Source organism: Callorhinchus milii, unplaced genomic scaffold, assembly GCF_018977255.1.
Source record: "Callorhinchus milii isolate IMCB2004 unplaced genomic scaffold, IMCB_Cmil_1.0 Scaffold12, whole genome shotgun sequence".
Taxonomy (NCBI): domain Eukaryota; kingdom Metazoa; phylum Chordata; class Chondrichthyes; order Chimaeriformes; family Callorhinchidae; genus Callorhinchus; species Callorhinchus milii.
The window spans coordinates 11319157-11332638 of record NW_024704753.1 but is presented as its reverse complement, the minus strand read 5'-3'; the positions used below and the strand labels follow the sequence as shown (position 1 = coordinate 11332638).

The 13482-nt window shown below is 41.5% G+C and overlaps 1 protein-coding gene across 5 annotated transcripts in view; it reads left to right on the top strand.

The window, feature by feature from the left end:
- Nucleotides 1-13482, top strand: part of setd5 (SET domain containing 5) — a 125088-nt gene that overhangs the window by 89285 nt on the left and 22321 nt on the right. For 4 of the 5 annotated variants that reach the window (XM_007890250.2, XM_007890249.2, XM_042339671.1 and 1 more), the window contains 5 exons: nucleotides 2417-2668; nucleotides 5831-6142; nucleotides 7208-7450; nucleotides 10999-11140; nucleotides 12493-12743. In XM_007890250.2, the coding sequence (XP_007888441.1) occupies nucleotides 2417-2668; nucleotides 5831-6142; nucleotides 7208-7450; nucleotides 10999-11140; nucleotides 12493-12743 (1200 nt within the window). The remainder of the gene's footprint in view (nucleotides 1-2416; nucleotides 2669-5830; nucleotides 6143-7207; nucleotides 7451-10998; nucleotides 11141-12492; nucleotides 12744-13482) is intronic. The other variant, XM_007890251.2, reaches the window with a different exon arrangement.

Here is a 13482-nt window from a genome sequence, read left to right as displayed (position 1 = left end):
GCCAATAGCACTTCATTACAAATGAGTAATTAATAGGAGTAATAGCAGTAGCACCTGGGAATTCCTATTTGCTGTACATACGAATGGATGAGATGCTGGGATTGCAGCGATGTGATTATTGGCTTCTTTCTGATATATTGATGTTTATTATACTTCGTAATAATTTACTGCTACTTTGCTGTTTTATCTGTGATTATTAATCTGGGAAACTGATTTATACATACAATTGTAGTTAAATTGATGTCATAGTTTTATTTCATTTTACGTAGAATCATACAGAAGAGAATTGGTTAAGCACCTGAGCATTGAAAACATTGGTGGTTATTGGAAAAGACTTGAAAAGTGGGACTTGTGGGCCAAATGGCCTCCTGTACAGAGGACTTTGGCTTGCACGCTTATTGGGAACAAAGTGTACCAACCTAGTTGCATTGTTTGTGTGTGTGTGTGTGTGTATGTAGGAGCAATGTGCCTCTGTAAGACTGAGTGTAAGTTTGCAGTATTTTCTTCTTGCTGCTATACATAACCCAGATCTGACATAGTGTAAATATCCCTGACCACGATTGGAAGTTGGATTAATCTGCCATAGATTGATGGTGGAAAGGGGATAGTTATTATTCTGTGTTTGTGTGTTCCTGTATTATGCTTGGGACTTGCATCTGCTTGCTCTGGACCTCTTGAGGAATACATTGAAGTAAAGACACTCCCAGCTATCATTTAGTCTCCATATTTCACAGACCCTGATTTTGTTATCCATTCAGAATTGCATGAGAGAAGAAGGGAGCTAATGTTGAATGTAATGGGGAAGGAAAAAATGAGAAGGGAGAACTAAAAATGGGTTGAAATGTATATGTATGAATTTGGAATAATCTTGGGAAACTTAATAGAAACGTGAAGGAAGACTGGGAACCAAATATTGCTGGATATAATATTTTCAGAAGAGGAATACCTAAGGGGAGGAGAGTTGATATTCCTGAGGACATGATCAATGCTTTGGAAAGAGAGGCTACGTTGCAGCTTGTGTTCAGATACAACCAAACTAAGAAATGCTTTAATAGGGGCTCCATAAATAGGTGTTCATTATACAGCGGCATCAGGTGGAAAAATCACATTTAGGCATTTCCAGGAAGTAACCAGGCTGTAATAACCAGTCATCTTAACTAATCATGTTCGTTAAAATGGGGAAGAGCTCCTGCAATGCCTAGCAGGACTATTCTAAATTGCTACATTGCTAGTTAATTCAAGGAAAGGTGTAGTACTTGATTAGGTTTCGTGCAACTAGGGCAGGTTAATAGTTTGAGGGTTACAGAGTTATTAGGAGCCTTTGAATAGACCGAGGGAAACAAAGCATTTAAGTTAATAAGGTAGCAACTGCTCACTGTCTATACCCCCAGAATACTGCTGGAGGTTAGTGATGAAATAACAGTGTTACTGATGACCGTCTTCCAAAAGTTTTGAACCAGGAATAGTATCAAAGGACTGGGGCACTATTAAACATCCTGTTTAATAAGGAGGAACGGATTGAGTAACCAGTTAGTTTTATGTCAAAGTAGGAAAACTGTTAGTGACCACTGTTAGGGAACACTGAACAAGATGGAGGCTAATTGGTGATGGTCAGTATGGATTTATAAAGGGCAGGTCCCACTTGCTAAACTTGCTTTGAATTTGGAGAAAATCCTTATTTTACATGTTATGATTTTTATTAAGTAAAAAAGTTTTATACGTCAAAACTTTCAAAGGACTTTTCATGAATTGTTAACTTTTAATAACTTTTTGTTGGCACACCCTTTAAGATTTGGAAGCTGTTGCCACAAATGACTATTAAAGCCAAGCCAATGCCAATTAGTTTAATTTCCTATAACTTTTGAAACAACAAATTGCGGGAAGATATAAAGTTTTGGAAGATTAGAGCATGGGAATGGGATTAGAGCATGGGAATGGGATTAGACGGATAGTCTTTCTGCACTTTAATTTCTGATTATTTTGATGATGAGTGCAGTAGTGCAATGTATGTGTGCACCAAGTGATTCAGAATTATGCAAAGAAATTGAGTTTGAAATGTTTGCTTAGTGTACAGTTTCTTTTGTGTAGCCTAGGACAGATAGTGGAACTGGCAAACTAGTGGTTGTGGGAAGTAAGGATAAAGGAGGGGGAGGGAAATCAGATGCAAGGGAGAGAAAAAAGACTGTGACAGAGAGCCAAGTAATCATACTACCCAGATTCAGAACTTAGAGATCCGGATCAATGATCCAGATAAGCCATTTTTGTTCCACCCCAGCCACCGGAACTGAACGGTGCATTTGCACCTGGGCAGCTGTGAGAGAAGAGCTTCTTGGGGGTAAGATTCTGATCCTCTGAGTAGTTTGTTTATTGGTTTTTGTTCTGTTTTTGTTTGTTTTTTGACGCTGGTTATTCGCAGTCGCGGGAGCAGCGGAAGATGGAAGCCATCATGCAGGTATTTGAGAACTTAGAGAAGAGAAAGAAAAGGCGGGAGCAAGTGGTGGAGCACAGCACCAGCCATCCCGGTGTGGACACCAGCCCGGAGACTCCCACCACACATGTGGAGGAGGAGAAAGTGGAGCCCGCAGCGGACGAGCCTCTGGCCGCTGGGGCAGGAACACCACAGATTGTGCCTGCGGGGGTTGGCACACGCCGAACTTCACAGCTAGGGGTAAGCAGAGCAATACATCCAAATGGCAAGTGGGCCACAGCAGCGTGAGCAAAAATATTTATTAAGAAATCCTCCGCTCCACCATTGGCGGCCGTGCCTTCAGCCACTACGCCCCGAGGTTCTGGAACTCCTTCCTCACTCCCTTCGCCTCGTCCCCTCTCTTCCTATTTTCAGGTCTTGGCTAAAGACCTTTCTTTTCGACCGCGCCTTTGGTCACCTTCCTGCCCCTGGCACGACCCCGGGATCCGTTACTGTGGAGCGCTCTGAGACGCCGTCCGGCGTGGAGGGCGCTATATAAATCCAAGTTGTTGTTATTTTGCTTCCTCATTAAGCAAAGAAGGTTAGGAATTTCTTTGTGCTTACCGAGTCAGTCCTTATATCAGCTGCCAGCCAAGAGAGTGCGCAGGGCCACTTTACTCCATTGGTTTAGCACTAGTGTTGCTCAAGGTCTAGCCTGTTAAAACAACAAATGGTGCTTGCAGAAATAGTAAGTTAGATAGTCAGTGTTGCTTCCAACTCCCCCACCCACCCCCCAGACACATCAATGGGTGTTAAAATTCATCAGAATGGTGCAAGTTCTACAATAAGAATCTCCCACTTCATGTATGTACAGTATTTCATCAATACACAGTAAACCAGCACCCAGAGGGAACGAAACTTGTCATCAAGCTTCCATGATGTGCTTTTTGACCACATAGATTGGGGAAACAGACCTAACTCCAATTGTGGGAGTGTTAGTGATTTTTGCAAAGCTTGTTTTTAAGAGTGGATCAAAGAGACAATTCCATATGCACTAGGGAAACTTTTGTGTCTATTTCAAATAAACTCAAAACTTTGCAGCAAAACGATGATGGGGAGAAAGTTAGCACCAGTTTCACAAACACGAATGGTTTAGGTTGGGTGTGAAGATTGTGTTAAAGCATGTTTCTGGCACTTCTGAAGATCTGTGTGTGATGTAAGGGTGGATATGATGTGCCAGCTGGCATTGAACTGCAAACTGGTGGTGAAAGCAACAGCTCAGATCTGATCAGCGGAGTTAATTGCCATGCACCTGTGAAAATAATCCTACAACCAAATCATGAATGTAAGAAACCTCTCATAAGCTATATTCTGAACACCAGGAAAGCTACATGTAAACCACAAGAATGTGGGGAAAGTATGGGTAAATAGGACTGCAAGGATTGCTCTTAAAAGAGCCATTGCAGTGGGGTAAATAGCTGCCCTCTGTGCTGTAAATTCTATGGTTTTATGGCAGTAGATACAATACCAGTCTTTTTTTTTTAAAAAAGCACACACATGCCCTCTTGTGGTTATTATAAGTCTTTTGATTTTTCCTGCAATGCACATACTGCATTTGATGTGTTGTGCCGTATTTTACACGTCTGATGTGCTTCAGTATTGGATGAATAGAACAGTCCAGTCTGAATAAAGTGGTTTCTGAACATAGTAAATTCAGAGAACATTTACAACTCTGTAAGCTATAGATCATTGGCATCTGAAAACAAATCCTTTTTTAGAGAACGAAGATGAACCAAAAAGAGGCAATGCCCTATTGTTAGACATGCTTTGGTATGCTTCCTGGTAGCTGGTCATTGGTTGCGAGCCTATAGTTTGGGTTGGCCCATTGGACGTGGTGTTAGCAATGAAATCATGAAGAGGAATAAAGAAAATAAAATGAATATGTATATTTTGAAAAATGCAAACTACTTTGATGGCCTGAAAGTGACTGAGTCTTTGTACTGTAAGGGCTTGATGCAAATATGGGAATATAAGTTCAGTTTGAATACTTAGCTCTGTGCAGCAGATGCTAACCAGTGTTGTGGACTTAACTGATCACACAGGTGAAACATTGTCAGAAATTATCATTTTCCTCTTTGGAAAAGGGATAATTTTTGAAAGGTAACAACAACTTGCATTTATATAGTGCTCTACTTGTAGGGTAGTGTCTTGGAATGCTTAAACTTATTTAAGATCAATGATTGTATAAGAGAGGTTTTTGAAAGCCAGTTTGTTGATGTTGACGTACACCTGGATTTTTATAGAACGTCCAAGAGACCTCAAATTATTATTTTTTAAAAAAGTACTGCACACCAGAATTCTATTTTTGATACCTCTTGAAACTTTTTTTAATTTTATTTTTGAGAAATAAAGAATAGAGCCATGAGCCAATGATCCTCCGTTTACAGTAAAGTGGGTACAGTTCCAGGTAGTTATGATATTCTTATATGTTGTAAATATTAACCAAAGGTAACCAGTATGTAACATTCAAATATCTTAAGCTCTGATGGCTCACTGGGTACAGTGAAACTGAGGCACACAGACATGGAATGTGGTTCCTGGCCTGTGCTGAGGTAGCTGCTCTGGTGGGTGGTGGTTGAAACCTTTTTGTAAAAGTTATCTTAATAAAGCTTCAGCATCCCCCACATCCTGCCCCCCTTTTAAACTTGCCTGAAGACGCTGACTGTCTAGGCTCACACATGAAGGACCACTCATGTCTTCTCCCTCAAGAAAGCAAAGGAAGCATTGAGGATCTAGCAGGGTTGTTCAGTGATGTGTTGGTCTGAGTGACTGAGGTTTTGCACTGCCACATCTCATTGGAAAAGCTGGGAAAGTAAATTTAGCCTTGTCTGTTTTGCCTGGCTCTATCCCACTGGTAAAGGCGACCCAAGTTCCGTAGCTCCTCCCGCCTTGTTTAACAGTTGGACAGATAATGCTTCCATACTGCAGGTGCCATTCATCAAATTGTTTGAGGTTAGAGTGTCTGAAAATGAAACTCAATGAAATGATTTGTTCAAAATGTTGCTGACAGGTTAATTGTGACTTTCAGAATAGAATGTCATCTTCTAATTGTTTCGTTGGTCCAATAAATTCAAACCTTTGGAGCAGATCATGCCATCTTAAAGGTATCAGTGTTTAAACTTTGGCAATACATATTCTCGTATCACTTTCCTGATCTCAGTTATATTTGAGGTTTTATAACTGCATTGTTTTCTTGCTTGATACCACTTTTAATAACGCTCTCCCTTCAATAAATTCAACAAGTCATATAGTCTTTATTGGATTATATATTTGACAGTAAGAACTGAAACTGATTTCAGTCAGTGACCTGGAATACATGGAAGTAAACCAAGTGAGAAGCTTACAACCTTTTTTTTTGAACAGGAGCAAGTTCCAGAGAAACCTGTTAAACCCCCTGCACCAAAACCGACCAAGCCACGACCCAAGAATCGTTTCTCTCGCTATCGTTCCAGCTCAGCACAACGGCTGCGGCGGCAGAGGCAAGCAAGCAGCCAGTCTGAGCCGGCACCAGTGGTGTCTGTGGAGGAAGGGACTTTGGGAGCTGTCACGCTGCAGGACCCCACAGCTGCAGAGGGAGTGGTGAGTGCAGGGGTGCCGGCTGTGGAGAGCACATCGGGGATAGCTGTCATCACTCAAGTAAATCGAACCAACATCAAGTATCCTAAAACCAAACGGGTAAGGCAGGCCATGCTTGCTGACAAGTGATGAAATGGCATGAACGTCCTTCCTGATAACCTACCTGAGCTCTCTTTTATTTCATTTGTCAACCAACCAAATTCGAGCAGAGCTTCTTACCACGGCAGATAAATTCTTCTATACTTCAGCTCGACCACACTGTTCTGTTCAGTGTTGATTTTTAAATAAAAAATTGAACATGGTTATTATTTTTCAGTCACCAGATAATTAAGTCCTTTCAACATTTTTGAGTCCTAAAAATTACTTAACAGAAAGAGGCCTTCATTGAGCCTATGTTGTTGCTCTCATTTGCTTTTTTGCCTGCCAGACTGATACAGTCAGGAAAGACTTGTGTTTCTAACCAATTAAGATGAATCCAGGATGTCTATCTTATATAAACTTAAACTCGGTACCTTGGTCGTTTTCATTGTTTTGTGTGTCTGCAACTTATGTAAATCTCTGTGCATAATTTAACAAATATTTTAGTGGGTTTACAAACAAGAAAGGGTGCAGAGGAGATTTACGAGGATGGTACCAGGAATGAGGGACCTTGGTTATGAGGAAAGGCCAGTGAGGCGAGGATTATTCTCATTGGAGCAGAGAAGGTTACGAGGTGACCTAATAGAGGCCTTCAAAATCATGAGGGGATTTGATAGGTTAGAAAGGGAAAAACTGTTTCCACTGGTGGGTGTGTCGGTGACTCGAGGTCACAGATTCAAAATAGTTAAACAAAACAGAGGGGAGGTGAGAAGACATTTTTTCACGCAGCGACTTGTTCGAATGTGGAATGCATTGCCTGAAACGGTGGTGGAGGCCGATCGATAACAACTTTTAAAAATGCGGTGGATGGGTATTTGAGGAGAACGGGTTTGCAGGGTTATGGGGAAAGGGCTGGGGAGTGGGATTGACATTACGTTGCTCTTTTCAAAAAGCCGGCACAGACTCGATGGGCTGAATGGCCTCTTTTTGTCCAGTATGATTCTATGAAGATGCGCATGAAATTGTTCTCATTTTTATTGTTTTTATATCTTAAAAAAAATGTCCTTGTTTGTCATTTCTTTTCAGTATTTGGTTAGCGAATGGTTAAATGACAAGGTTGAACGACCGGAGTGCCCCTATGATCGACCGCTGCGTATCACAACGGATCCAACAGTATTGGCGACCACACTGAACATGTTGCCAGGTCTGAGTCACAGCCCCCACATCTGCACAACCCCCAAACACTACATCCGCTTTGGCTCCCCTTTCACCCCAGAAAAAAGGAGACAGAGAGTTGTGTGTGATGGCAACTACGGATCTTGCAAAAAGGTAATAATTTGTAACTTAGCTTTGTAACGCTGGATAATTTAACAAATTAAAATGTAATTTGTTGTTGTTGGGCAGGGGGTGCCATTCTGTGCTTCATTACCAGACAAAGTATTGCATTGAAATAAAAATACCAAACTTTAGACTCAAAAGCTAAAGGAATGTTCCACTAGATTTGTTTTTTAGCAAATGTTTCTTTAACAAATCCAACACAGATTTGTTAAAAGGCAAATCAAGTCTAACAAACCTGATAGTTTTTTGATGAAGTAACAGAGAGGGTGGATGAAAGTAGTGCTGTTAATGTAGTTTTTATGGATTTTCAAAAGGCGTTTGATAAAGTGCCACATAAGAGACTTGTAAACAAAATAGAAGCCCACGGTATTAAAGGGACAGTGGCAGCGGATACAGAACAGACTGGGAGACAGAAAGCAGAGAGTGGTGGTGAATGGTTATTTTCTGACTGGAGGGAAGTGTGCAATGATATTGAACAAGGGATTAGTGTTGGGATCACTGCTGTTTTTGATCTATATAAATGACCTGGACTTGGCTGTAGGGAGCACAATTTCCAAGTTTGCAGATAATACTAAGCTAGGAAAAGTAGTAAACAGTGAGGAGGATAGTAGCAGACTGCAAATGGACATAGACAGACTGGTAAAATGGGCAGACAGGGGGCAGATTAAGTTTAATGTAGAGAAATGCAAAGTGATGCATTTTGGGAGGAAGAATGAGGAGAGACAATATAAGCTGATGGTACAATCTTAAAGGGGTGAAGGAACAGAGAGACCTGGGGGTTCATATAAGTAAATTTTTGAAGATGGCAGGACAGGTAGATAAAGCTGTTAAAAAAACATACGGGATACTTGGCTTTATAAATAGGGGCATAGAATACAAAAGTCAGGAAGTTATGATGAACATTTATAAAACACTGGTTAGGCCTCAGCGAGAGACTGTGTTCAGTTCTGGGCACTGCACTTTAGCAAGGCATTGGAGAAGGTGCAAAGTAGATTTACCAGGATGGTACCAGGAGTGAGGGACTTCAGTTATCAGGAGAGGTTAGAGAAGCTAGGATTATTCTCTTGGAGCAGACAAGGTTAAGAGGGGACTCAATAGAAGTTTTAAAAATTATGAGAGGATTCAATAGGATGAACAAGGAGAAACTATTTCCACTGGCGGGTGGATCGGTAACCCAAGGAAACCGATTTAAAATAGTTGTTAAAAGAATCAGAGGGGAGGTGAGGAGAAATGTTTTCACACAGCGAGTTGTTCGGATCTGGAATGCATTGCCTGAAAGGGTGGTGGAAGTCGATTCGATATTCGATAATAACCTTTAAGAGAGAAGTAGATAATTATTTGGGGAGGACAAGTTTGCAGGGCTATGGGGAGAGAGTAGGGGAGAGGGATTGATTTGGAAGCTCTTTTCAAAGAGCCGGCACTAACACGATGGGCTGAATGTCCTCCTTCTGTGTTGTATGATTCTATGATGATAGATTTAATAACAACGAGAAATATTCTTCTGCCAAATTGCTCAAGTAATTTCTCCCTTGTTTGTGTAAAATCTTTCATTAAGGACTTCAGTGTATAAATTGGTCTCTTGGTATTGGGTAACTTTGGCCGAAGGAGCACTCAATTATCTGTTCTTTGACTTGTTGGACCCCATAATCATTGACATAAATGGCAAAGATTGATAATTTCAGTGGAGTCCCATAGCATAGAGTTAGAGTACTTGACTCTCAAGCAAGAGGACCTTGGTTCGATTCCCAGGCAGGGCAAAACGATGGGCAAGTTTCTTACTCCTCACACCTCTATTTTACCTAGCAGTAAATTGAAAGTCGATTGACGGATTGCTTTTCTCGGGGTAATAATCCCTTTTTTTTTAAAAAGTCACTCAATCCACGACTGTTTGTGGGATACTGCTGACCGCAATTGGCTGCTGTGTTTCACCCACAAAAATACAGTCAATTCACTTTACAGTATATTCTGTGAAGCGTTTTGAAACATCTCAAAAACGTGATAAGGCATTATATCAAATGCAAGGTTTATTATTTTTTGAGCATCTTGTAAAAAAAACATTTGTGTGTAATTTTACAGCTGAAAAACCGTCAAAGGACCTTAATTTTAATCTGATCCAAATTTTCTGGTGCTTGGAGTAGTTAACTGATCATTCTTTACTTTGCAAGTAGATGATGACAGATCTTTGGTTAAAAATGCTAAAGAAGTTTAAAGACCTTGTCTGTGTGCCCACGAGGGTCTGTGTGATAATTATCTGTCTTCTAGAACATGGATGGTCATGGATTTAAAGCTTGTTTCAGGATTTGAGTTTATAACTAGGCTGATATTCCAGTGCAATACTGCTTAAGAACATAAGAATTGATAGATGAAAGAAAACCAAGATCCATCCAGTTCACTGTCCACCATCCTGGCAGTCGCATTCACATGTCATATCCCAAACTATGTACTATATCCCCCGATATTATTTCCTAAAATAAATTATGTCATTTGTTTTTGAAAGAATCAACACTTTCTGCTTCCATTGTCTCGCTCGGGAGCCTGTTCCAGACATTTTCTATTCGCTCACTGAAATAATGTTTCCTCAGATTCATTTTGAATTTACCCTCCTTCAATCGCAGGCCATGTCCTCTGGTTCTACTGTTCTGGACAAAATAAAACAACTTATCATGGTCTACATTATCCAGTCCCTTTAGAATCTTAAAAAAACGCTATCTTCCCCGCTCAACCTTCTCTTTTCCAGCGTGAACATGCCCAGTTTACTTAATCACTACTCATAGTCCATTCCTCAATCATTATGGTTGTCCTCTTCTGTATTCTATCAATTGCTGAAGTATCCTTTTTGTACTGCGGCGACCAGGACTACACACAGTATTTCAAGTATGGTCGCACCAATGAGTTATTACCCTAATGTTATCACTATGCCGGAACATTGCATAGAACGAAGTGCCGGCAGTGACAAGTTAAACTGTGGGCTAATCTGCCTGTTATCAGGTATTCAGACTCCTTGACGACGTGATGAACTTATCGGACCATTCATTTAATTGGGAAAAGCAGTAGGATTCCTAAATGCTTTAGGATTGCCTGCAGATTAACATTATAGGTGCAATCCAAATGGACAAATTGTTTTTTTAAAATTGTGAGCGGGGTTGTCAAGAAAATGATGGTGTCAAATTCAATAATGTAGAATGAATGCAGATGCCATCTGGTTGTTAACAACGAGAGTGTTAATTGGATAATGTAAATTATCCAGTTATCCTGTGGCTCAAGCAATCGAGGGCCTCAAGCAAATAAAATCCAAAATTGCACTATTGCAGTACTAGCCAGAGCCTTCTGGAGTGTTCGAAGACCTGAGGCTATAGACATTATGCAGTCCAGAGCGCCAGCAAGATATTTTCCATCTCTTCATTGTTGCTTGTTGGTGATCAGTATGTTCCATATAATTCTTCTTTTGTGGGTCGCACTACTACATCCTAGACTTGCATGCAACAGTATAATTGTATGGTAACCTATATTAATTAACCAATTCTGTTGAATACTTTCAGCGGTGGATAAGACAAGCTATGGACGAAGCCATGGTGCAGAGTCCCCATACGCCAGATGTAGAAACAGAACCGCCAACCTTCTACCAAAGCAGTGATGCCAGTAACCTTCCTGACTTGCCCCCCAACACTGACACACCAATGGGTATGTAGTGCTAACTTAACTGTTTTTGTTCAAAGATAAATTGCTCATTACAATCCAAAATATGTGTCTTAGTCTCTGTATTGCATATTCATGGGAGACTGATATTTTAGGGGTGGGGGGTAGGGAGACTTACCATCTTTTAAACCAAAAACCTATTTTCAGAGACGCATTAAACATTCTGTGACACTAGTCAAAAAGAGAAGGGATTTTCTCCCTGTACGCTGGTCATCAGATTAATTTCTTTTTCATCCCCATGATGGTCTGTGACAACTTGCCAGTGCAAATGGCTAATGCGTATGCCTACTTGATATAGTCACTACACTTGACAGTATCTATGAAACATTTTGACTGTAATCAGGGGGTATGTAAAGTTCTTTCTTGAATCGCTTGTGTGCATTGGCCAACTTTCTGTTCACCATTTAGCTACCACCCGCTTCCATGTTTTCCATTGCTTCCTGAAATGGCAGAAACTTAAGGTTTGAATGGTGCAGTGCATCATTCCTCATCCTCCCCCCCTCACCCCTCTGCTTGGTGTAGCATCTCTGGGCCTTGAAAAGTTGGCCTACTATAGACTTAAAATTAACTGCAGAAAATCAGCTTTCAAATTAAAGTTCAGTATAAAACCATTTTACAAAAAATTATGTAATGATAAATGTTAGGACAATAGTCTTAAGATCATGGGGAATGTTAGGCCTCTGGTGCTTGAATTTATTTTCCCCATTTCCTTGGTTCATTCAGCTTGGTTCATCTATACTCTGTAATCTCTCCCCCAAAATGTTGGATTTTAAGGTGAATTGGACAAAGTAACATGCACTAATCCCCCATACCTCTGCGAGCTTCTAACCCTCTACCAACCTGCCCACTCCCTCCGCTCAGGGGGCTCCAGTCTGCTTCACACACCCGCCTTGCCCGCCCACTCTGCCTCATCCTCTGGAACTCCATCCTGCAGTCCCTCCGCCTCGCCTCTTCCCTTGCCTCCTTCAAGACCCTCCTCTTCGATTGTGCTTTTAGTCACCCTCATTCCACCCGCTCTCCACCCTCCCTGATCCCGTCCCCCAGCTCGGGTCCGAAGCACTGATTGTCCAGTGCCTTGGTACATCCTCTCGAAGTGAAAGGCGCTATACAAATTGTTGCTTATTTGGAATTTTCTGCTAAATATCTGGGGAGGGAAATGCTATTTTTAATAAATTAGTTTGATTGCTTTTCTCCCCCCCCCAGTAAAGAAATATTCTGACAGGCCAAATATTTGTAAATTCGGTCCATTGAATCCAAACTGCAGTTTCATTTGGATTGTTACACAGCGTGCTGGCTTGTAATTGTATAACACGATATCTGATCACTTTGTTCTGCAGAGCTGATAACTCCACTGAAGAAGAGAAAGTCACGGTACCTATCAGACACGAGTGTGAGCGATTTGCCCGGTGGCTGCAGCCCACTGTCTGCACCGGCATCTGTGTCCGACACAGTCATGTCCAGCCCAACAGTGGTGACGCCGTGCACCTTGTTTCCAGGAGAGGAAGAGAAGAAGAATGAATACAGTGTACCGTGCTCTCCCCTTCACTCCCTTGCTGCTAGCCGATGTAATACTCCACTACAGTTTGAGGTAAATAGATCCCTTGTAAAGGGATCGCCTGTAATGAGCCGATTTCCCTTGGTAAACACCAGCTTTTTTTCCCCTTTTTTTTTTCTCTCTCAGAAAATAAAAATGGTGCCACTACACCATAGTTATTTTAAATATGTAATTAAATACACCTTTGTTCTAAGCCAGCTAGAAATACCATGGAAGCTGCTACGTAGATTGCTACTTGGACGCCAGGTAAATTGGATTAAACACTCAGCCCCACTTCATTTGTATTCTCATCTATTTGAAAAATGCCAGTTAATTTGGACAAAAATCTGACTAATCCGGACAGTGTACTGCATGGTGGTCAGCGCTGTGCCTTCACTGTGATTCAGTCTTGAGTGGCTCCATTCAGACTCCATTCAGCAACGAGCGGCTCCGGGATGGAGATTGGGGGGAAATCAATCGCGATTGAGTGGTGGTGGATGCTATCCATTTATGCCTCTTCCCTTCTTGCTGCTGCTCCTCCTCTGCTTGGCAGGAAGGGAAGAGGTAAGAGAATTTTGGTTAACCTTGGACGCTAGTTAATTCGAGCAAAACGTGTGGCCCTGATGTATCTGCCTTAAACACTGTATTGTACTTCAACATAACGGGCAGAGAGCACCTCTTGGTTTAAAATATTGAACCAAGCGTGCTGGGGGGGAGGGGCTGGGTGGGCAGTGTGCCGGGTGTGGTGGTTTGGGGTTGCCTGGGCGGGCAGCGTGCCGGGGGAGGGACAGCT